General features: G+C 39.3%; 1 protein-coding gene across 6 annotated transcripts in view; it reads right to left on the bottom strand.

Moving 5' to 3' along the window:
• oxr1a (oxidation resistance 1a) overlaps nt 1-24,531 on the bottom strand; it is a 427,940-nt gene that overhangs the window by 92,248 nt on the left and 311,161 nt on the right. The window contains exon 1 of one of the 6 annotated variants that reach the window (XM_061916498.1): nt 20,859-21,197. The exons of 4 other annotated variants lie outside the window; for them this stretch is intronic. In XM_061916498.1, the coding sequence (XP_061772482.1) occupies nt 20,859-21,024 (166 nt within the window). In that variant the 5' untranslated portion in view covers nt 21,025-21,197. Of the gene's footprint in view, nt 1-20,858; nt 21,198-24,531 lie in introns of those variants that run through there. One more of the 6 variants, XM_061916501.1, reaches the window with a different exon arrangement.

The following is a 24,531-nucleotide window of genomic DNA, read 5'->3' as shown; positions in this document are numbered from 1 at the left end:
TTTAACACTAAATATGGAAAAAGCAACACTTATATATGCAGAAATCTTAATAATGGTGGTAGCGGAGGGTGTATATTGTAGCGTCCCGGATGAGTTAATGTTGCAAGGGGTTCTGGGTATTTTGTTTATGTTGTGTTACGGTGCGGATGTTCTCCCGAAATGTGTTTGTCATTCTTGTGTGGTGTGGGTCCACAGTGTGGCGCATATTTGTAACAATGTTAAAGTTGTTTATACGGCCACCCTTAGTGTGACCTGTATGGTTGTTGACCAAGTATGACTTTCATTCACTCATTTGTGTGTTTAAAAACCGCATATATTATGTGATTAGGCCGGCACGTTGTTTGTATGGAGTAAAAGCGGACGTGACGACAGGTTGTAGAGAACGCTTTAAGGCAGGGCCTTTATTAAGGCACGCCCCCAATATTGTTGTCCGGGTGGAAATCGGTTGAAATTCGGGAGAATGGTTTCCTCGGGAGACACTCGAGAGGGGCACTGAACTTCGGGAGTCTCCCGGGAAAATCGGGAGGGTTGGCAAGTATGAGTATTAGAGGTGAATGCGGCTGTATAATACCGGCGTGCCAGTACTATTGTTAATTTGATATTGCCTCAAGGGCCAAATTAATTTACACGGCGGGCCAGAGTTTGACACCCATGGTCTAGCTAATAAGTACTGGATATACTTTTGGTGTAAATGTTGCAAAAATTTCACACCACATTCAAAGTTATAACCAACTTTCTGAACATGTCTGCCAATAGTTTGTGTATAGAGGCGTTACCTTTAAATTGCCAATGAGACGCGCCCCGCACCACCCTCTCCAAAAGTATAATTATAATGTTTTTTGTTTAACACCAGTATCCAACATAGTGAAAGCATTAATAAGTCAGAAAAGAGGAACATCATCATACTGTAGGTCCCCTTTAAACATTAATTTGGCTGTGAATTCCTGTAAAATGCAAGTGGTCTGCAAACAGAACTCTAGTGGTTTGTTAAACTTGCATTTTCCTAATAGTGAGCTAAAAGAGAGAGTTATGCTTTCTGCCTCTGGACTTTGAAATTGCTGATTGTTTTACCTTATGGCGATGCATTTACATCTTATTTGATTTATATATGATTTTATTTAGTTTTGCTGTCGTTTAAAGTGATATGTGTAACAAGGTTGTGCCGTCTGAGTAATAAAGAGTTAATATATTGCCAGATGTTGCTGTTCCTGGCTAACTTACACGGCAAACAAAACTGAGCAATAGAGAGTTAATATATTGTTACACATTGCTGTGTCTGCTTCTTTTAATCAGGAAACAAACAATAATTTTGATTAAGACGGTTGTAGTGTGCGTTTGATCGCCTCTCAAGATCAACATCCTTCCCTCAAATAATCAGAATTAAAACAAAGTTAGTGCAAAAGAGAAGAAACGGACGGCCAAATCAGAGAAGCTAAATTTAGTATGTCCTACCTGTTATCGACCCTTACTGTGGAGTCAGTCAGCATCACAAAAGCTACAGCGAGCCTCTGGACATACGGAAAAATAAACATTCATCCATAAAAACACTGAGAAGCTGCATATCACTTTGCTCAGTCTAGTCCTGACTCAACAAACTGGATAGTCAAGCAATAGCTTGGATTGACAGACAAACAAATCGCTTGTTGTGTTGTCGTCCCAGAAGTGACTTCTCCGGTCTGTCATTTAAAGATGTCGGACAAAGTATTGCCGGATGCCACGAGAAAAACATGCAGTAGTTCTATGAAAATAAGTAGCTCATAAGAAGGAGACAATACGCAGACTTGGCAACACTGGACAGAGAATGCAAAAGACTGCTTTCAAAAGTAAATTCTACACAAAAAACTATTATAGTCATTTGTACTACATGCTACTGTATTGATTTTCAAACAGTATGTATTATGTAAAAGTTAGCTTTTCTTTATAAAAGGCATATTATATGTTAAAATTGTGTTGTTTTGAGAGGGCCAAGCACGGATCAATTTGATTTTAGTTCATTTTAAATGGGCAAGTCTGCTTTGAGATGCAAGTATTTGAGTTAAGAGCGTCGTCGTGGAATGTATTTAAGCTCAATTCTACAGCTGTAAAAGGGGGATCAAAAGCAACTCTAAAGCAAGCAATCCAAATATGTTTAACTCGCATAAAAGCCCAAATTAAAAGCCCATGTTTGCTTATTATAGTCATAACAGGCTGCAATATATCATACCAACCGCAGCAAATGTCAATTTTCTAAACCAATAGTCCCAAAGTCTCAAAAGACCACTTGAAAAAAGGCAGAAAAGGACTAACAGCAACAAATAAAAGACATACACCAATAGCTTGGCTGGTGCCACAGAGCAGTGGGGGTAGTGGGGCAGGGGGTGTTATGGTAGGCATTTTTGAGTCATGAAATGCAGCACCCCCCGCGACCCCATAAGGGACAAGCGGTAGAAAAATGGATGGATGGATGGAAATGACTGTTGTGTGATTGCTCCTCACCAATTTCATATTATCAGCAAGCTTGTTCAAATAAAGACCAGTCGTATAATTAACTTGATCACTCTATTGTGTGGGATAGAGCGAGCAGAGCATTGTTGTTGTGTGGCCACGGAGACAGAAATGACATGTCGCTGAGTAAATAAAGTTTGTTAAATAGACCTGTTAAATAGGACTAAAATGACCCCTTTTGCGCTGTGGCACCAATTAAAAATGAACAAATATGCATTATACTGTAAGTGATACGCCATCATTGAGGACAAGAGCATATATATTTATTAAAACTAGGTATATTTGCCATTAGTTCCAATACATTTATATGACTTTCTATTGATACGGCTTTCTACTTCTATTCTAAAGATCATGTATTCATATTTTATGCAATATTTTATGTATAGATGCACTTATGTATGCTTGTTTGGTGCAATCTCCCATGTGTGACTGACCACATGTGCTAATGCAAAGTACTTGTACAACAGATAGGGCTATGTGCAGTAATACCAGCACCTTACCTTTATGAGGCTAAGGAAGATTGGAATATTAGGAGTATTTTCTTCCTTTAGCCCAATTATTACAGTCAGCAATTTAGCACACTTTCACTTTAGCACAATAGCACTTCTGTTTAGACTTCTATGGTGACTTTATTCCTGATCTGTCCTGAGCTCATGCAGCAACTGACTGTTTTTACATGGGTCTCTATTTTATTTTACTTTCATTATCATATATCGGAGTGTTTATTTTATTGTAATGTTATATCTGATGTTTGTGCTCTCTAACTTAACATTTTATGCACCTTGTTGTATATGCCATCAGCCTGCCAGGGACTGCAGATGGAAATTAACATTTGACTACAATCCGGAAAATGTACATTTTATATGTTCAATAATGTGCAATGTCCCACGAAACAAAGGTATTACAAACATAGCAAATGGCAACTTCCTATCAGGAGTCGTATTGTACACCTGTGAACAAACCTATTAGTATGTTCTAGTTAGGGTTGGGTATCGAGTATCGATTGGGACCGGGACTAAGTTTCCGATTTTCCCGGAATCGTTCAAAACTTTACATTTCGATTCCTAGTTTCGATACCCAGTCCGCCGACCGGAAAAAAATAATAAGTCCGCCGACCCGAAAGAAGAAGCCACTAAACACCAAAGAAGAAGCGCCCTCCGCCAGAAGTGTTAGCATAGCCGAGCCTCTGTAGCCAAGCGAGTCAGTCAAGCGTGGATAGCAGGCGTCGACGGTCGAAAGTGTGGCTTTATTTTACTAAAAAAAATGAAATATCGGCGAAATGTAACACGTGCAACAGGACTGTTTCGTCCTTAGGAGGGTGCACGTCGAACATGATGAAGAACCTCCGAGTTCATGGAGTACAAAAAAATGCATGTCCCGTCTTCAACAGGAGACACTATCTGTCCAGAACGCTCACGCATCCTGCCTGAGAAGGCAGATATGGTCATTTTCCTAAACAAGAACTGTCTCTGATTTTATACTGTACCTGCTGCTAATCTAGACTGGGTTTTGCAAGTTGTTTCTTATTGTTTATTTGCTTTTCTGCACCAGGTTAGCCCATCAGTGGGAGCACGGTAACGTTTAAGTACCTGCACCATCATACACTTATGTGTAAATGTGTTTTCATGAGGTTTTCAAAAATAAAACTCTCTTGATGAAAGTGTACCTCTGTTAAAATGTATTCATGATTTATAATATTTATATTCAAGTTCATAGATTTGATATTTATATTCTAGTAGAAAACAGCCCTGTGAGGAATTTATAGTAAAGTTCATAAAAAGTTAATAGAATTAAAATTGATGGAGAATGTCAGACTATTTAATTCAGAAAGACTGTAGGTTAGCTAGCTCATTTAAGATATCCCAAACTTTTTTTTGACCCTGCCTTTTTTTTTTTTTTTTAAAGAAAAAATCGGAATGGAGAATCGTCAGGAATCAGAATCGAAACAAATAATCGGAATCGTTCGAATTCAAACGATACCCAACCCTAGCTCTAGTTGGACATGAGAAAGTTCCATCCATTTTCTACAGCTTATTCCCTTTTGGGGTCGCGGGGGGCGCTGGCGCCTATCTCAGCTACAATCGGGCGGAAGGCGGGGTACACCCTGGACAAGTCGCCACCGCATCGCAGGGCCAACACAGATAGACAGACAACATTCACACTCACATTCACACACTGGGGCCAATTTAGTGTTGCCAATCAACTTATCCCCAGGTGCATGTCTTTGGAAGTGGGAGGAAGCCGGAGTACCCGGAGGGAACCCACGCATTCACGGGGAGAACATGCAAACTCCACACAGAAAGATCCCGAGCCTGGATTTGAACCCAGGACTGCAGGAACTTCGTATTGTGAGGCAGACGCACTAACCCCTCTGCCACCGTGAAGCCCCACATGAGAAAGTTAAGCTGGGGAAATTGCGGTTGTTTATAAATTGCTTAATATTTCTGGTCGGACCGGTAGCAAATGCGTCACGGACCATGTGAACAGAACCTTAGAACAGTGGTCCCTAAATCGGTGGTTGGGTACCACTGTTCTAAGGCTTTTGGAAAATGCCATTATAGAAACACTATACTAGAATAGAAACACTATACTAGATGCAATATGATTTTATTGGTGCTATTATTGATTGAACTTCATCATTCTGAGTCCTAATAGATTATTTTATTGACCTGATTTTTTTGTGTGGCTGTTGACTCAGGTTTCAGTTTCAGCAGAACTGTTGAATAATGGGAGTTTTTACAAAAAAAGATATGCCAATACAGTGCATAGAGGGGAAGCCATTAGCGCAACCATTGAATAAAACAACATTGACTTAGTATACACACTCGAAACAGGAGCAGGGTATTTATTCTTATCTCAGATCAACACAGTATGGAGTAGAATGACCCCTTAAACTTGAACAGAAAACCGTGTTTGTGTGCGACCATGCTCGTTAGCAAATGTGTGCCCGTGCTGGAACAGGAGGCGGTCGAGCTGCCCTATCCTCTGATTAACACTCTCCCCATGTAGAATAATCACACTCTTCCTTCAGCGCCACTAATGTGTCATAAATTCTTTACCCTGTGAGATGGTTGCTCCTCACTAATCCCAAAGTCAAAATGCACAGCCTACGTTGCTAGACGTTTTCCTAGTAACGTTCGTTCATCGTTAAATTTCAGAATTATAGAGACATTGTTGCTATAGAAACAAAATTGGTGCAAAATTTGAAGGGAAATGTGTTATTAGAAAAAAGTGGGGCCAAAACTGTCTTGTAGTTGAAGGAAATAGAATAACAGTCACAATATTAAAGCTGCAATCACCGTAGCAGTAATAAAAACTCTTTCATCGACTTTTAATCAGAAGGGTTCATTCTCTCTCCTGTGGTAGTTTGAAGCCGACACGACAAACGCGCTCAGAGGAGATAATGTTTGAAAAAAGGTGACCGGTTTTTACAAAACTTTTGTTTTGAAGGGGGAATTGCAAACTTCTTGTTGATTTTTGCTGGGAGTTGTCAATATATGAAATGTAGGTCTAAGTGAGACCTACATTGAGGTTTTTGTTTCATGTCTCTACGACTTTCGTACTGGACGTTACACGCAGCTTTGTCTGTGTTTTCCTCTTAGGAGCAGTTATGTCTGTGTTTTATTCCTAGGGGATGCTAGAGCGCAATTTTCAGTTTTGGGGATGGTTCGCTTCCCCTTTGGTCCAGATGACATGTCGAATATTTCCAAAAACAATTTGAAATGTGGACTCGTCAGACCACAGAACACTTTTCCACATCAGTCCATTTTAGATGATCTTGTGCCCAGAGAAGCCAGCGGTGTTTCTGGATGTTGTTGATAAATGTCTTTCGCTTTGCATAGTAGAGATTTAACTTGCACTTACAGATGTAGCGATGAACTGTATTTAGTGACAGGGGTTTTCTGAAGTGTTCCTGAGCCCATGTGGTGATATCTTTTAGAGATTGATGTTGGTTTTTGATACAGTGCTGTCAGAGATCAAAGGTCACGGTCATTCAATGTTGGTTTCCAGCCCTGCCGCTTACGTGGAGTGATTTCTCCAGATTTTCTGAACCTTTTTATGATATTATGGACCGTAGATGTTGAAATCCCTAAATTTCTTGTAATATGCACTTTGAGAAACGTTGTTCTTAAACTGTTTGACTATTTGCTCACGCAGTTGTGGACAAAGGGGTGTATCTCGCCCCATCCTTTCTTGTGAAAGACTGAGCATTTTTTAGTAAGCTGTTTTATACAAAATCATGGCACCCATCTGTCTCCAATTAGCCTGCAAACCTGTGGGATGTACCAAATAAGTGTTTGATGAGCATTCCTTAACTTTATCAGTATTTATTGCCACCTTTCCCAACTTCTTTGTCACGTGGTGCTGCCATCAAATTCTAAAGTTAATGATTAATTGAAAAGAAAAAAATGTTTATCAGTTTGAACATCAAATATGTTGTCTTTGTAGCATTTTCAACTAAATATGGGTTGAAAATGATTTGCAAGTCATTGTATTCCGTTTATATTTACATCCAACACAATTTCCCAACTCATATGGAAACGGGGTTTGTATTAGTGAGGAAAAATCCATAAATTAGCCGAATCGTTTTATAAGCCGCAGGGCTCAAAGCATTAATAGATTAGATTAGATTAGATAGTACTTTATTTATTCCGTCAGGAGAGTTCCTTCAGGAAAATTACAATTTTCAGCACAATCCCATTCAAGATCAGACAAACATTACAGATAATACTGGTAATTGTTACAACTTTTGTCACATACTTAGCAGCTTTAAATAATACATTGTACTTACATTGTTTAAAATGATTCATATAATCGTCTAATTATCCAAACAAAATTACAGGCTTATGGTAAAGTAAAATTACAACATGAACTAAAACTACAACGATAATTACAGTATGTTAGTTTGGACACACTGTTGGTAAGCAACATATGATGTCATATTACCTTTGACGTAGAATGTTTTCGCAAATTCTCCATTAATGGTGTCCTGAGTGTTCTCATTCTTGTAAGAATTAATATATCATTGTCAACTCTTTCATTCTTCAAAGTATTATTGAGGTTAGACGACACATTTCACATTTAAATTCACATTTAAGCGTACACTTTTAAAGTCTATTTAAAGCAGGAAAGGCCCATAAGGTCAATTGTCTAGTTTTCCCAACACCTTGACGCAAAAACAACAACATTCAGTTCTACTCTTTGTATTACTATGAACAATTTTCATTTTCAGACACAGCATAACAGAAGTAATAATTGCATTTTTAAATAAGAGTTTTTCAAACTTGAACACTTGACAAGCTGCTCTCCCTGAACACACTGTCACATGAACTGTGACACAAGGTTGACTAATACGAGTTAAACCTCATACTGTTCCAGTTATTGCTGTGTGAGCGTTTCCTTTCGGCAGTTTTCTTTTTGCAAATCAAAGTAGGGTGGGGCGGAGGGTGGGAGGGTTGTGGGTTGGCTGGTGTCAGGAGTTAAGGAGACATGATGAATTGGGTTGCCGAAGTCTACTTCTGCATAGGGTTGATTGATTAGGATGATATTACACCTCATGTAATGTACACTTGGTTGCAGCTTGCAGCTTTCCCAATAGCTGCTGAATCTATGTTTGAAACTTGGAACTATAACACAACATGGCAGCCTCAAGAGAAAACTTAGGCTATTCATATTCCAGACACCTTTTGTAGGATATACTGTATTTGCATCTGAGTATCTCTTTAGGTTTTCTTGTGGAGTATTGAGAATCTCGGCAGCAGCAACACTAACCTCTTAGGTCGCATATTCGATAAAGAGCAGAAGTGATGAGCTCAGCTATGGGAAACAACTCTGCATTATCAGATATTTGTGACAACGAGAAGCAAAGGGTGTTATTTTAAGTCTGCTTTATTGTGGTTTTACAATATGTGTTCTGTACTGCGTGCAAAAAAGAGCGACACTGCTGCTTCCCTTGAATCCACAAATGTAACCACTTATTTTTGACTCTAGTAAGCAGCAGTCATGTGATTATTGGTTCTGTTTGTTTTGTGGATTACGGTATATACCGGTACTCTTGTTGTAGTATTAATAGTAGGGGTGGGAATCTCCAGCCACCTCACAATTTGATTTAGACTGAAAAAATTCACAGGTTACTACCCAAATTGTTGGAATGATTAGCACTACTAAACATTAGATTTTACTACTGAGCCCCCAACATTAGAATTCCTAAATATTGGCTGCAATATAAAGCATTTGATCCTCTGTTATGGCTGTTTATGGAGGCAAACTCTCACAAACAAGTATCTGGTAGGGCTTTGGTTCACTCTCACATCCACTCTTCTACTTCTGCTTTCAAGAAAAAAACAACCATAAAAACTTCATTCAGAATTTGGGTTCAGTTTAAGAGCTATTTTGTCTTACAGACTATTCCCAGTCTTGCACCCATCACTGCTATCCATGCTTTCCCTCCCTCTCTTGTTGATAGTGCCTTTTTAGAATAGTCAAGTCGGGGGATTAACAGCATTAAAGATTTATACATTAACAACACTTTTGCCTCTTTCCAGTAATTTTGTGATACATTTTCACTTCCCAATTAACACTTTTTTAGATATATATTTTTGTTCCTCATACTTTCTCGAGGTTTCCAGATTTACCTAATGACACAGTTTTAGATGTATTTCTGACACCGCTTCCAACTTTAAAAGGTTACACGTATTTATAAACAAATTTTTCTTTTACACCCTGAGTCTCAAAATTCATTTAAGTTACCCTTGGGAAGAGGATTTATGAGTGACCCTATCTGAGGAGAGCTGGACAGAGATGTTAAGTACAGTTCATTAGTCATCTATTTGTGCTAGACACAGCCTTATTAAATGCACTTATTTTACCAAGGTCCGGCTGGCTAAGATGTATGACGGAATATCGGTATTATTTTATCTGTCTCCCGCTATCTTAATACAAATGTTTTGGCTTCGCCCATCGCCGTGCGGTTATTGGACTAATATCTTTAAAAATTTGTCAATGGCAATTAGCGAAAAGATCGAACCAAATCTGCAAGCGGACTATTTGGGGGTAGCCCCTCTGTTATTTTCTCTTAGCAAATCCAAAAAGAGTCCTGCAGCATTCATTACTTTATTGGCTAGAAGACTCATGGCGTTAAATTGGAAGGCAACACTACCTCCTTGACACACCTGCTGGATTAAATACTTTTTTTCTCAAACTGTAGAAGGTTAGGCTGACAATGAATGGCTGTCCCGTGAAGTTTCAGGATTTAAGGAATCAAGTTTAAACTACTTTTATATCAAACATGCTTGTGCAGTGTATCACAACTGATTTTATTGAAAAAATACATACTGAAGTCATGAAAATCGACTATTCAAGCCCCGGGAGAGAAAAAAATCCTGGTGCTGTCCCTAAGCAAGTAACCTGTACACAGTGATGGGCAAGTTACTTGGAAAATGTAGTAAACTAAGCTACAAATTACTCTTGATTAAATGTAGCTAATCTACAGGGGAAGATATTTACTTATTTAGTGTCATTTTTCTTTGGCCCATCCCTATAATGTTATTAATTTTCTCTAACTACAGGAAAAACAGAATCTATCTATATCTTAACAAAAAATCAATGGCTTGTGTGTTGCTTGGTAACAGTTTGTAATGGTTATATTTAGTAAAACTTTTCATTAACTCACCTCACCTCCCCGTGTGTTCCTAACTTTGTGTTGGAGATATTTGATGATGGTTCTGGTTTACAGAGTAAACAACCAAAAACTAAAGTTGAGGACATTGTTTTCTCTAAACACATACATTAGTCTAAATATGGCCAAGGACACGCATTATTGTGCGTTTCCTGGACGTCGTCTTCATCACTATACTGTAGGAAAAATTTAATCTGCTGGAAAGAATTCCTCTGCCATTTTCAATTACAGTTTTTTTTTTTTTGAGTCGCTGGCTTGAAGCATCCCTCTGTCTCCAACTCCCTCGTCGTGACAGTTATGATTTTTGCTTACTAGTTACGATGACCTGCCCTATCCTGTCCCTGATTGGTCAGTCCGTAACGTTTCACCCTAACCTTAACCAATTATGACTCATCATACCAACATCAATCAATAATCATGGATTATCTCCATATGTATGGATGTTCTAATTCATCCAGTTCATTGTATTTACTCCATTATTTTTGTGGGCCTGGATTCAGTCCATTTTCTCTTTGTAGCTTGTGGCTTTGCTGTAAGCTAGCTAGCTACATGGGTCTTAAAGTAGCTAAGCTACAGGAAAAGTTACTAATTAAAAGAGTAGCTAAAATCCCGCCAAGCTACTGGAAAATGTAGTTAAACTGCGTAGTTTAGCTTCATGTAGCTTGTTATTTCCCATCACTGCCTGTACATAATCCATCCCTATGGTTAACTCTTCTGCTACGAAAAGAGGCACAGGGACTGCTAATGAACCCCTCGATCGTCCATGCATTTTAAAAGTAAAGCATGCATCTGATTAATCTGTGTCCTAATTAGATCGAACAATTAACCTGCTTGCTTGACTACTCTGCATGAACTGCAAACCCCTCTAAATTCAGTCAAGTGTTGAGTAAGACTAAGCCTGCTCAAAATAAATCTTTCTATGAGACGGTTAAATGTTTAGGATTCATTATAGATTTAATATTATACTGTACATACAACCTCAAGTAGCAAACCAGGTCGGTTCAATGATGCTGGTTTGAACTGCAAAAAAATGTTTTGCATGACATGCATGGGAACAATTTCAAGTTAATTTAAGAGGCTTTTTTTCCCTTTAAAAAGCTTGGTTGATTCCTGAACATGCAGTATGTGTGTACTATAGTTTCTACTGCAACAACAGTGAAGATAAACACCAACAATGTCATTAACATTAGACAGGTGACTCAACGTAAAAATAAAAATAAAAAAAAGCCTCGGGCTGATGACTCCCTGCTGTATAGTTTAACTATGCACTTCCAGCTGAGTGAACATGTTCTAAATGCCTCAGTTGTTAACTGCCCTACAGACAAACAAGCCACAGAATGCAACCGGTGCAACCCATCAGCTGGTTGGTCTCACATATTCATCTGCTGAAGAGTTGCTTGGATTTAAAACTTAGCGGGTGACTTGGTAAATTTCATCTCTCAAGTCATTGCACATGCTGTGTTCATTTAATTAGACCTTCATATTCTACGTAGTATGATCACACTTACATGCATCCAATTAAAATGTTGCAAGTTTACAAATCTGTATTCTTGCACATACTGCTGCCTTGCCTCGGTTGATATTGTTTGGGACAAAAGGACGTATTTGGTCGTTTGGGGGCCATAAGCAAACCTAGTCATTGAGGCCCCTCACATAACAAAAACAACATGGCAATTTTAGATAAATACTAAATCTTGGTAATTCACGCAATGAGTATCACCGATCTCAACATTTGCACTGGTATTGATAGGAAGTGAGGAAAGTTAACCATCAGTGTAAGGTATTTTTCGGAAAACCATTATTTTGTAAGGGCACTTGGACCAGATGTGGCGCTTTGCGCTATTATTGTGAAAGCCGGAAGAGTGTGGCTGGTGGAAAAAGAAGAGCTCTTAAGTGTCTCTACAGTTTCTAGCTGACAAGTATTAGTTTGTATTGTATTAGTTTCTACATGTAGCTTACCAGTCGAAAGTGATCATGGTTGATAATATGGAATAATCGTAGCAACTTTTTTTTTTGCAAACGTGTATCTCAATCTGTGTGCGTGTAATCCAATTTGTGTGCTTGTATTTCATTCTGCGTGTGTGTATTCAGATCTGTGTACATCCAGGATGGACCGCTCGCCTGTGTATCGGTTGGGGACATCTCTACGCTGCTGATCCGCCTCCGCTTGGGATGGTTTCCTGTGGACGGGACTCTCGCTGCTGTCTTGGATCCGCTTTGAACTGAACTCTCGCGGCTGTGTTGGCGCCACTATGGATTGAACTTTCACAGTATCATGTTAGACCCGCTCGACATCCATTGCTTTCGGTCCCCTAGAGGTGGGGTTTGCCCACATCTGACTTCCTCTCCAAGGTTTCTCATAGTCAGCATTGTCACTGGCGTCCCACTGGATGGGAATTCTCCCTGCCCACTGGGTGTGAGTTTTCCTTGCCCTTTTGTGGGTTCTTCCGAGGATGTCATAGTCGTAATGATTTGTGCAGTCCTTTGAGACATTTGTAATTTGGGGCTATATAAATAAACATTGATTGATTGATTAATTGTACATGTGTTCTGGATCTGTGTACGTGTTATAGATCTGCGTACGTGTGTTTTAGATCTGGGTAAGTGTGTTTTAGATCTGGGTAAGTGTGTTTTAGATCTGGGTAAGTGTGTTTTAGATCCGCGTATGTACGTTTTAGATCCGCATACCTGTGTTTTAAGTTGTCTGTCTGTCCATAATCAGAGAAAACCCTTGATAGACTGTTTATTTATTTACATCTGACGTTTGCAACACTTCTGCCGTGTAAGATTTGAGCGAGCGCATCCAGATTCGCCAGCGTGTGGTACAATTTGTGCCATCCATTCAGAAGTGCATGCTGATGTTTAAAATTTCCTCTAAAACTTGGGAATTTATTTATACATTGTTCTTTTGTATTTTTGTTTTTTGGTGGGGGATTTGAGCACTGCTATACGTTTGCTTTAAAGAAAATGTTTAATTATACTCTACTATTCTTATATTATTTTCAAGGCTTTTTAATATTTTGATGTGCATCTATTGATGCATGAAACTTTACATTTTCTGAAAATTACTCATGTTAAGTATTTGTTTAAATAAAACAACTTCACATGCATATCTTGGTTTGACTTAATTTTTCACGATATTGTATTGCGATACATATCATATAAAAATATATCAGGATATGAGTTTTGGTCTATATTGCCCTACATTGATGTCCAACGTTGGATCCACAATGTTGGTTGGGACGTTACCAAATTGCAATGATCAAATCAACGTCACAAAGACCTGCTCATTGGCATTGTGGTTAGAGTGTCCGCCCTGAAACTGGAAGGTCTCAGGGCCCAGCCGAGTCATACCAAAGACTATAATAATGGCACCCATTGCCACTGCTGCTGCTCACTGCTCCCCTCACCTCCCAGGGGGTGAACATGGGAATGGGTCAAATGCAGAGGATAATTTGTGTGTGTGACTATTGTTGGGACTTTAACTTTAACAACCTGGGATTAAAGGTCTCACCTTTTCTCCTCCAAACATATTGCTGGGTATTGTGGCCAAACAGCTCAATTTTTGTTTCATCTGACATCACATGGACAAAGATAAGATCTTCTGGAGGAAAGTTCTGTGGTCAAATGAAACTAAAATTGAGCTATTAGAGTAAATGAGACAAAATCTTCAGGACAACCAAAAATTATCCGCCCGGAGGTTGGGTCTTTGGCGCAGTCGGGTGTTCCAACAGGACAATGACCCCAAACACAAGGCAAAAGTGGTAAAATAATGGCAAAATCAGGCTACAATTAAGGTTTTAGAATGGCCTTCCCAATGTCCTGACTTAAACGTGAGGACAATGCTGAAGAAACAAGTCAATGTCAGAACACCAACAAATTTAGCTGAACTGCACCAATTTTGTCAATAGGAATGGTCAAAATTTAAACCAGAAGCTGGCCAGACGTTTGTGGATTGCTACCACAAGCGCCTTATTGCAGTGAAACTTACCAGCGAACATGTAACAAAATATTAACATTGCTGTATGTATACTTTTGACCCAGCAGAATTGGTCACATTTTCATAATGAATTCATAAAAGAGCCAAACTTCAGGAATGTTTTTTGTGACAAACAAGTATGTGCTTCAATCATCCATCCATCCATTTACTACCGCTTATTCCCTTTGGGGTCGCTGGTGCCTATCTCAGCTATAATTGGGCAGAAGGTGGGTACACCCTGGACAAGTCGCCACCTCATCGCAGGGCCAACACAGATAGACAGACAACATTCACACTCACACACTAGGGCCAATTTAGTGTTGCCCTAGGTGCATGTATTTGGAGGTGGGTGGAAACCGGAGTACCCGGAGGGAACCCACGCAGTCGTCGGGAGAACATGCAAACTCCACACAGAAAGATCCCGAGCTCGGGATTGAACCCAGGACTACTTAGGATCTTCGTATTGTGAGGCAGACACACTAACCCCTCTTCCACCTTTCTGCCCTGTGCTCCAATCACTCTATCATAAACAAAAAAGAGTTGTGGAAAGTATTGAAACTCCTGACAGCCATGACATTATGTACTTTACAAGTATAGGTCAACTTTTGACCACGACTGCATACATTAATCATTTTTTCTTCATCTTTTTCCATTTTCACACATCTCTGAAAGAGGTCCAGGGAGCCACTAGGATGGCGCTAAAGAGCCGCATGCAGGCTTGCTGAACCCTGACATAGACTTGACAGAAGCTCTTTCAAAAGTCCCTTTTTGACTTTGAACCAAACACAAGTTAAAAGTCCACATACATAATACCAGGGGTGTCCAAACTTTTTCCAATGAGGCCCGCAGACTGAAAAATATAAGTATGCGGGGTCCATTTTGATATTTTTCTTTTTTAAAAGCAACACAATAGTTGTTTTTTTACCTTTATGGTTTTCCTCAAGTTTGGTCCCCGGTCTTCGGAAGGGTCTCAGTCATAAAAATGTTACAAATAAGTCATAAATTATTATTTTTTTCGTTTAACGCTTGAATCTTGCCATCAACTTCAGGTCTGTCTGTCGTTATAACATTTTTTTTAAATTTAGTTTTTTTTATGTTTATGGCCTTTATGTCAAAACCCTTATTTATATGGCAAACACACAAACTATGCAACATTTTCCCTCAAAACATTTCAAAGTGGAATATTTGACGTGAAGTAAATGGAACCCTAAATAGGTCAATAATTCATAACAATAAAAAAAAAGTGTTGAAAATAAGCCAAATGTATATTTATATTTTTTTACTTTTAACGCTTAAGTCTGTAGATCTCTTGATTATAAGATTTTATAATTTTTTTCATACTTTTGTTTGTTTGATGCCCTTTTTGTGAAAGAAAACTTTGTTTTGCACAAAATATGCAATATTATTATATCCCTCAAAAATATTTGAAAGTGAAATTGTTACAGTGAAGTAATTGGAGCCTTCAGCAGGTCAATAACAGTCCGCATGGCAGCTTTGTGTTATTAGTGTCAACACTGCAACTTTTTCTTGTTACATGTCACTGTTTACTAGGGGTGTGCGATTCAGAATCGATTCTCTTTTTTTTTTTTTTTCAATCCAACAAACCACTACACAGCAAAACCAAAACAATGCAATCCAATTCCAAAACCAAACCTGACCCAGCAACACTCAGAACTGCAATAAACAGAGCAATTGAGATGAGACACAAACACGAAACAGAACAAACCAAAAGTAGTGGAACAAAAATGAATACTATCAACAACAGTATCAATATTAGTTATAATTTCTGCACAGCAGTGATTAAAAATCCCTCATTGACATTATCGTTAGACATTTATAAAAAATAAAAAAAAGAACAATAGTGTTACAGTGGCTTACACTTGCATGGCATCTCATAAGCTTGACAACACACTGTGTCCAATGTTTTCACAAAGATAAATTAAGTCGTATTTTTGGTTCCTTTAATAGTTAAAACAAATTTACATTATTGCAATCAGTTGATAAAACATTGTCCTTTACAATTATAAAAGCTTTTTTTTAAGAATCTAATACTCTGCTAGCATGTCAGCAGACTGGGGGAGATCCCTCTAAAATCCTATGTATTGAATGAATACAGAATCGTTTTGAATCGGAAAAATATCGTTTTTGAATCGAGAATCGCGTTGAATCGAAAATAATCGATATAATATCGAATCGCGACCCCAAGAATCGACATTGAATCGAATCGTGGGACACCCAAAGATTCACAGCCCTACTGTTTACTCTTTAATTACACACTTTTATGTTTTAAATTTTTATTATAGGATTTTGTAGAATGGGCCTGGGGCCATTAACAAATTAGCTGGGGGCCACAAATGGCCCTCGGGCCGCACTTTGGGCACGCCTGCATAATACTGACACACTATTGCGCGGAAAGGACATCCAATAATACGTGTTTTGAAAAAAAAAAAAAGACACCGTTTTATATCACTTTAACGCTTAAAGCAGGGGTCTCCAACCAGGTAGCCCATAAGGACCAGATAAGTAGCCCGCTGGCCTGTTCTAAAAATAGCTCAAATAGCAGCATTTACCAGTGAGCTGCCTCTATTTTTTAAATGTGATTCATTTACTAGCAAGCTGGTCTCGCTTTGCTGGACATTTTTAATTCTAAGAGAGACAAAACTCAAATAAAATTTGAAAATCCAAGAAAATATTTTAAAGACTTGGTCTTCACTTGTTTAAATGAATTCATTTCTTTTTTTTACTTTGCTTCTTATAACTTTCGGAACGACAATTTTAGACAAAAAATACAACCTTAAAAATGACTAGGATTTTTAAACACATGTACATTTTTACCTTTTAAATTCCTTCCTCTTCTTTCCTGACAGTTTAAATCAATGTTCAAGTAAATTATTTTTTTATTGTAAAGAATAATAAATACATTTTAACTTAATTCTTCATTTTAGCTTCTGTTTTTTCGACAAAGAATATTTGTGAAATATTTCTTCAAGCTTATTATGATTAAAATTCAAAAACAATATTCTGGCCAATCTACAAAATCTTTGGAATCAAATTTAAATCTTATTTCAAAGTCTTTTCAATTTCTTTTAAAATTTTTGTTCTGGACAATCTAGAAGAAATAATTTGTCTTTGTTAGAAATATAGCTTGGTCCAATTTGTTGTATATTCTAACAAAGTGCAGATTGGATTTTAACCTATTCAAAACATGTCATCTACATTCTAAAATTAATCTTAATCAGGAAAAATTACTAATGATGTTCCATCCATCCATCCATCCATTTTCTAGCGCTGATTCCCTTTTGGGGTCGCGGGGGGCGCTGGCGCCTATCTCAGCTACAATCGGGCGGAAGGCAGGGTACACCCTGGACAAGTCACCACCTCATCGCAGGGCCAACACAGATAGACAGACAACATTCACACTCACATTCACACACTAGGGCCAATTTAGTGTTGCCAATCAACCTATCCCCAGGTGCATGTCTTTGGAGTGATGTTCCATAAATCATTTTTTTTATTTTTTCAAAAAGATTAGAATTAGCTATTTTTTTTCTTATTTTTTTCCGTTGAATTTTGAATTTTAAAGAGTCGCAATTGAAGATAAACTATTTTTCAAAATGTAATTTTCATTTTTTTCCTGCATTTCTTTAAAAGTAGGTGGGGATAGGTTGATTGGCGACCCTAAATTGGCCATAGTGTGTGAAAGTGAGTGTCTATGTTGACCCTGCGATGAGGTGGCGACTTGTCCAGCGTGTACGCCGCCTTCCGCCCGATTGTAGCTGAGATAGGCACTTCCTTCTTTTAAACTGTTCAATTAAGCTTTTTTTCATCATTTATTCTCTACAAAAAACCTTCCGTAAAAGGAAAAAAAACGCACGACGGAATGACAGACAGAAATACCCTTTTTTTTAAATATATATGTATAGATTTATTTATTAAAGGAAGACATGCACCTGGGGATAGGTTGATTGGCAACACTAAATTGGCCCTAGTGTGTGAATGTGAGTGTGAATGTTGTCTGTGTTGGCCCTGCGATGAGGTGGCGACTTGTCCAGGGTGTACGCCACCTTCCGCCCAATTGTAGCTGAGATAGGCACCAGCTCCCCCCCGCAACCCCAAAGGGAATAAGCGGTAGGAAATGGATGGATGGATGGATTTTTTTCCTGTTTTTCGCCTCTTAAATCGTTCAATTAAGCTTTTTTTTCATCATTTATTCTCGACAAAAAACCTGCCGTAAAAGGAAAAAAAACGCACGACGGAATGACAGACAGAAATACCCTTTTTTTTTTTAAATATATATGTATAGATTTATTTATTAAAGGAAGACATGCACCTGGGGATAGGTTGATTGGCAACACTAAATTGGCCCTAGTGTGTGAATGTGAGTGTGAATGTTGTCTGTCTATCTGTGTTGGCCCTGCGATGAGTTGGCGACTTGTCCAGAGTGTACGCCGCCTTCCGCCCGATTGTAGCTGAGATAGGCACCAGCTCCCCCCCCGCAACCCCAAAGGGAATAAGCGGTAGGAAATGGATGGATGGATGGATGGATTTTTTTCTGTTTTTCGCCTCTTAAATCGTTCAATTAAGCTTTTTTTTCATCATTTATTCTCTACAAAAAACCTTCCGTAAAAGGAAAAAAAACGCACGACGGGATGACAGACAGAAATACCCTTTTTTTTTAAATATATATGTATAGATTTATTTATTAAAGGAAGACATGCACCTGGGGATAGGTTGATTGGCAACACTAAATTGGCCCTAGTGTGTGAATGTGAGTGTGAATGTTGTCTGTGTTGGCCCTGCGATGAGGTGGCGACTTGTCCAGGGTGTATGCCACCTTCCGCCCAATTGTAGCTGAGATAGGCACCAGCTCCCCCCCGCAACCCCAAAGGGAATAAGCGGTAGGAAATGGATGGATGGATGGATTTTTTTCCCGTTTTTCGCCTCTTTTAAATCGTTCAATTAAGCTTTTTTTTCATCATTTATTCTCGACAAAAAACCTTCCGTAAAAGGAAAAAAAACGCACGACGGAATGACAGACAGAAATACCCTTTTTTTTTAGTATATATGTATAGATTTATTTATTAAAGGAAGACATGCACCTGGGGATAGGTTGATTGGCAACACTAAATTGGCCCTAGTGTGTGAATGTTGTCTGTCTATCTGTGTTGGCCCTGCGATGAGGTGGCGACTTGTCCAGGGTGTACGCCGCCTTCCGCCCGATTGTAGCATAGATAGGCACCAGCTCCTCCCCCCCGCCCCCCCCCCCCCCGCAACCCCAAAGGGAATAAGCGGTAGGAAATGGATGGATGGATTTTTTTCCTGTTTTTCGCCTCTTTTAAAATCGTTCAATTAAGCTTTTTTTTTCATCATTTATTCTCTACAAAAAACCTTCCGTAAAAGGAAAAAAAACGCACGACGGAATGACAGACAGAAATACCCTTTTTTTTTTAAATATACACGGTCTAGCTCCATCCTATCTTGCCGATTGTATTGTACCATATGTCCCGGCAAGAAATCTGCGTTCAAAGGACTCCGGCTTATTAGTGATTCCCAAAGCCCAAAAAAAGTCTGCGGGCTACAGAGCGTTTTCCGTTCGGGCTCCAGTACTCTGGAATGCCCTCCCGGTAACAGTTCGAGATGCTACCTCAGTAGAAGCATTTAAGTCTCACCTTAAAACTCATTTGTATACTCTAGCCTTTAAATAGACTCCCTTTTTAGACCAGTTGATCTGCCGTTTCTTTTCTTTTTCTTCTATGTCCCACTCTCCCTTGTGGAGGGGGTCCGGTCCGATCCGGTGGCCATGTACTGCTTGCCTGTGTATCGGCTGGGGACATCTCTGCGCTGCTGATCCGCCTCCGCTTGGGATGGTTTCCTGCTGGCTCCGCTGTGAACGGGACTCTCGCTGCTGTGTTGGATCCGCTTTGGACTGGTCTCTCGCGACTGTGTTGGATCCATTATGGATTGAACTTTCACAGTATCATGTTAGACCCGCTCGACATCCATTGCTTTCCTCCTCTCCAAGGTTCTCATAGTCATCATTGTCACCGACGTCCCACTGGGTGTGAGTTTTCCTTGCCCTTATGTGGGCCTACCGAGGATGTCGTGGTGGTTTGTGCAGCCCTTTGAGACACTAGTGATTTAGGGCTATATAAGTAAACATTGATTGATTGATTGATTGATTGATGTATGTATAGATTTATTCATTAAAGGATGACATGCACCTGGGGATAGGTTGATTGGCAACAGTAAATTGGCCCTAGTGTGTGAATGTGAGTGTGAATGTTGTCTATGAGGTGGCGACTTGTCCAGGGTGTACCCCGCCTTCTGCCCGATTGTAGCTGAGATAGGCGCCCGCGACCCCAAAAGGGAATAAGCGGTAGAAAATGGATGGATGGAAGGTAAATTGAGCAAGTTGGCTATTTCTGGCAATTTATTTAAGTGTGTATCAAACTGGTAGCCTTTCGCATTAATCAGTACCCAAGAAGTAGCTCCTGGTTTCAAAAAGGTTGGTGACCCCTGTCTTAAAGCCACCAGTTGCTACTTAGCTGCATACAACAGTCACACATGGAGAATATGTTCGCTTGTGCAGTAAAAGGCGACAGAAAAGTTCGATATTTGAAAGGGTTTCGGGATATATCAAATGTACACGTTGACAGTCCAGCTCGGTTAAAGAAGCTTTCAGTATTCTCCAAAGTGCCAACAAACACTTCCACCCACCTGTTTTGGAGTTAGCGTAGCTTTTATTGAGTGCAGTGTGGGCATGTTGGGGGTTGTAGTGCACGTCGTCCTCCTGGCCGAAGCCAGGCCACAGTCTGTGGGTGAAGACGTCCCGGACCGCCCTCGCCCCGCTGCCAGTTACAGAGAGAATGTAGCGGTAGTCCATAACTTCATCTAAAACTTACTTTAGCCGGGTAAGAACGACGATTTGTTGTTTTGCTGCCGACGCCGCGTTCATTCCACTCAACATGTGACGTGAAAAGTTCCTAACAACGCACACATTCCAAAACAGGAACTATTTCTGATACGTCAACAACTGCCCCTAGTGGTCGCATGCTGCACTACACTACGTTACAACTACCCATCCTATTTATATCGCTTATTCCCTTTGGGGTCGCTAGGGGCGCTGGTGCCTACAGTTGTGATCAAAATGATTCAACTCCCACACAATTTTGGTGTTTTAGCAAGTTGGACTTTTATTCCGTATTTTGTTTATAGTCATATCAAATAAAGATGTGTCAACTAAACAAATGCAACTTAATTTACAAAACGTATTTTACAAAATAAGGCAAAATGGGCATGCACCTGGGGATAGGTTGATTGGCAACACTAAATGGTCCCTAGTGTGTGAATGTGAGTGTGAATGTTGTCTGTCTATCTGTGTTGGCCCTGCGATGAGGTGGCGACTTGTCAAGGGTGTACCCCGCCTTCCGCCCGATTGTAGCTGAGATAGGCGCCAGCGCCCCCCGCGACCCCAAAAGGGAATAAGCGGTAGAAAATGGATGGATGGATGGGCTTCACGGTGGCAGAGGGGTTAGTGCGTCTGCCTCACAATACAAAGGTCCTGCAGTCCTGGGTTCAAATCCAGGCTCGGGATCTTTCTGTGTGGAGTTTGCATGTTCTCCCCGTGAATGCGTGGGTTCCCTCCGGGTACTCCGGCTTCCTCCCACTTCCAAAGACATGCACCTGGGGATAGGTTGATTGGCAACACTAAATTGGCCCTAGTGTGTGAATGTGAGTGTGAATGTTGTCTGTCTATCTGTGTTGGCCCTGCGATGAGGCGGCGACTTGTCCAGGGTGTACCCCGCCTTCCGCCCGATTGTAGCTGAGATAGGCGCCAGCGCCCCCCGCGACCCCAAAAGGGAATAAGCGGTAGAAAATGGATGGGATTTTACAAAATACCAAAAAAGGAATTTTTTCTTAATATCTCATTAAGGGGGGGGGGGCGTGTGCAGTAATTGAATAACCCCTAAAAATGATTTATAAAGTAGCAGATCCTTGATAAATCATGGCTGAATGAACTCAATTTAAATGAAAGCGTTTCTCATCTGAAGCTCAGCTTTGACAAAATATGAAACAAGGGGAGAGCTGGAAAAAGTGAGATGGTAGGCTTGATAATAAGATACTAAATGTGCTCCACCTGCTGGACACAGTGAGGAATGAAGGTCCTGGTGACCTCTAATGAAAGTTCATGGAGCAAGCAAACAATACATTTTAAAGTTAAAGCACCAATGATTGTCACACACACACTAAGTGTGGCGAAAAGTGTCCTCTGCATTTGACCCATCCCCTTGTTCCCCTCCTGGGAGGTGAGGGGAGCAGTGAGCAGCAGCAGTGCCGAGCCCGGGAATCATTTGTGGTGATTTAACCCCCAATTCCAACCCTTGATGCTGAGTGCCAAGCAAGGAGGTAATGGGTCCCATTTTTATAGTCTTTGGTATGACTCGGCCGGGGTTTGAACTCCCAACCTACTGATCTCAGGGCGGACACTCTAACCCAGGGGTCACCAACGTGGTGCCCGCGGGCACCAGGTAGCCCGTAAGGACCAGATGAGTAGCCTACTGGCCTATTCTAAAAATAGGTCAAATAGCAGCACTTTCCAGTGAGCTGCCTCTATTATTTTAATTTTATTTATTTACTGGCAAGCTGAGCTCGCTTTGCTCGACATTTTTAATTCTAAGAGAGACAAAACTCAAATAGAATTTGAAAATCCAAGAATATATTTTAAAGACTTGGTCTTCACTTGTTTAAAAAAATTCATTTTTTTACTTTGCTTCTTATAACTTTCAGAAAGACTATTTTAGAGAAAAAATACAACCTTAAAAATGATTTTAGGATTTTTAAACACATATACCGTTTTACCTTTTAAATTCCTTCCTCTTCTTTCCTGACGATTTAAATCAATGTTCGAGTATTTTTTTTTTAATTTATTGTAAAGAATAATAAATACATTTTTATTTAATTCTTCATTTTAGCTTCTGTTTTTTCGACGAAGAATATTTGTGAAATATTTCCTCAAACTTATTATGATTAAAATTCAAAACAATGATTCTGGCAAATCTAGAAAATCTGTAGAATCAAAATTAAATCTTATTTCAAAGTCTTTGGAATTTCTTTGAAAAATTTTGTTCTGGAAAATCTAGAAGAAATAATGATTTGTCTTTGTTAGAAATATAGCTTGGTCCAATTTGTTATATATTCTAACAAAGTGCAGATTGGATTTCAACCTATTTAAAACATGTCATCAAAATTCTAAAATTCATCTTAATCAGGAAAAATTACTAATGATGTTCCATAAATTCTTTTTTTATATTTTTTAAAAAGATTCAAATCAGCTAGTTCTTCGCTTCATTTTTTTCGGTTGAATTTTGAATTTTAAAGAGTCGAAATTGAAGATAAACTATGTTTCAAAATTACATTTTAATTTTTTTCGTGTTTTCTCCGCTTTTAAACCGTTCAATTAAGTGTTTTTTTCATCATTTATTCTCTACAAAAAACCTTCCGTAAAAGGAAAAAAAATGTACGACAGAATGACAGACAGAAATACCCACTTTTTTATATATATATATATAGATTTATTTATTAAAGGTAAATTGAGCAAATTGGCTATTTCTGGCAATTTATTTAAGTGTGTATCAAACTGGTAGCCCTTCACATTAATCAGTACCCAAGAAGTAGATCTTGGTTTCAAAAAAGTTGGTGACCCCTGCTCTAACCACTAGGCCACTGAGTAGGCTATAACAACATAATGCCAAAGGAAAATAATGAAATGGCTTAAATTGCACAATGACATGACTTTATTATACTACCCTGTGACTCTCATACACCAATATCCATCCATTTTCTACAGCTTATTCCATTTTGGGGTCACGGGAGGCGCTGGTGCCTATCTCAGCTAAAATCGGGCGGAAGGCACAGTACACCCTGGACAAGTCGTCAACCAATAATGTACTTTTTTCTTATGGAGGTATAGTTTTTTTTTCATCATGAAGCAAAATTGCATATGTATGAGATACTGTAGCTTGACTGACAAATATTTGGTATCTAAATCAGAGTTCATACTACTTCAGGTAAAAAAAAAGTTTTGAAAAGTCCCTCAGCATGTCATTTACCGTAATCTGAAAACTTCACCAAAGAAAAAGGTGACTGTTGTGAGAAGCTTTAAGGATGTTCCGATCAGGGTTTTATGCTGCCGATTTCGACCATCCATTAGTGAGATCGGCCGATACCAAAACCGATCACATGAATTAACTGTAAATGTTTCGATGTATTCGATGCCTCCCCCCATTGTTTACCTGTATCTCACCTTTTTTGTAAGGGGCGCCGGGAGTTGGCAGACCCGCCAGCGATCCTGTTCTGTCTCCCTGTAATGTTTGTCTGATCTTCAATGGGA

The sequence above is a fragment of the Nerophis ophidion genome, linkage group LG11 (genome assembly GCF_033978795.1).
Source record: "Nerophis ophidion isolate RoL-2023_Sa linkage group LG11, RoL_Noph_v1.0, whole genome shotgun sequence".
Taxonomy (NCBI): Eukaryota; Metazoa; Chordata; class Actinopteri; order Syngnathiformes; family Syngnathidae; genus Nerophis; species Nerophis ophidion.
This window is presented reverse-complemented; position numbering and strand designations above follow the sequence as displayed.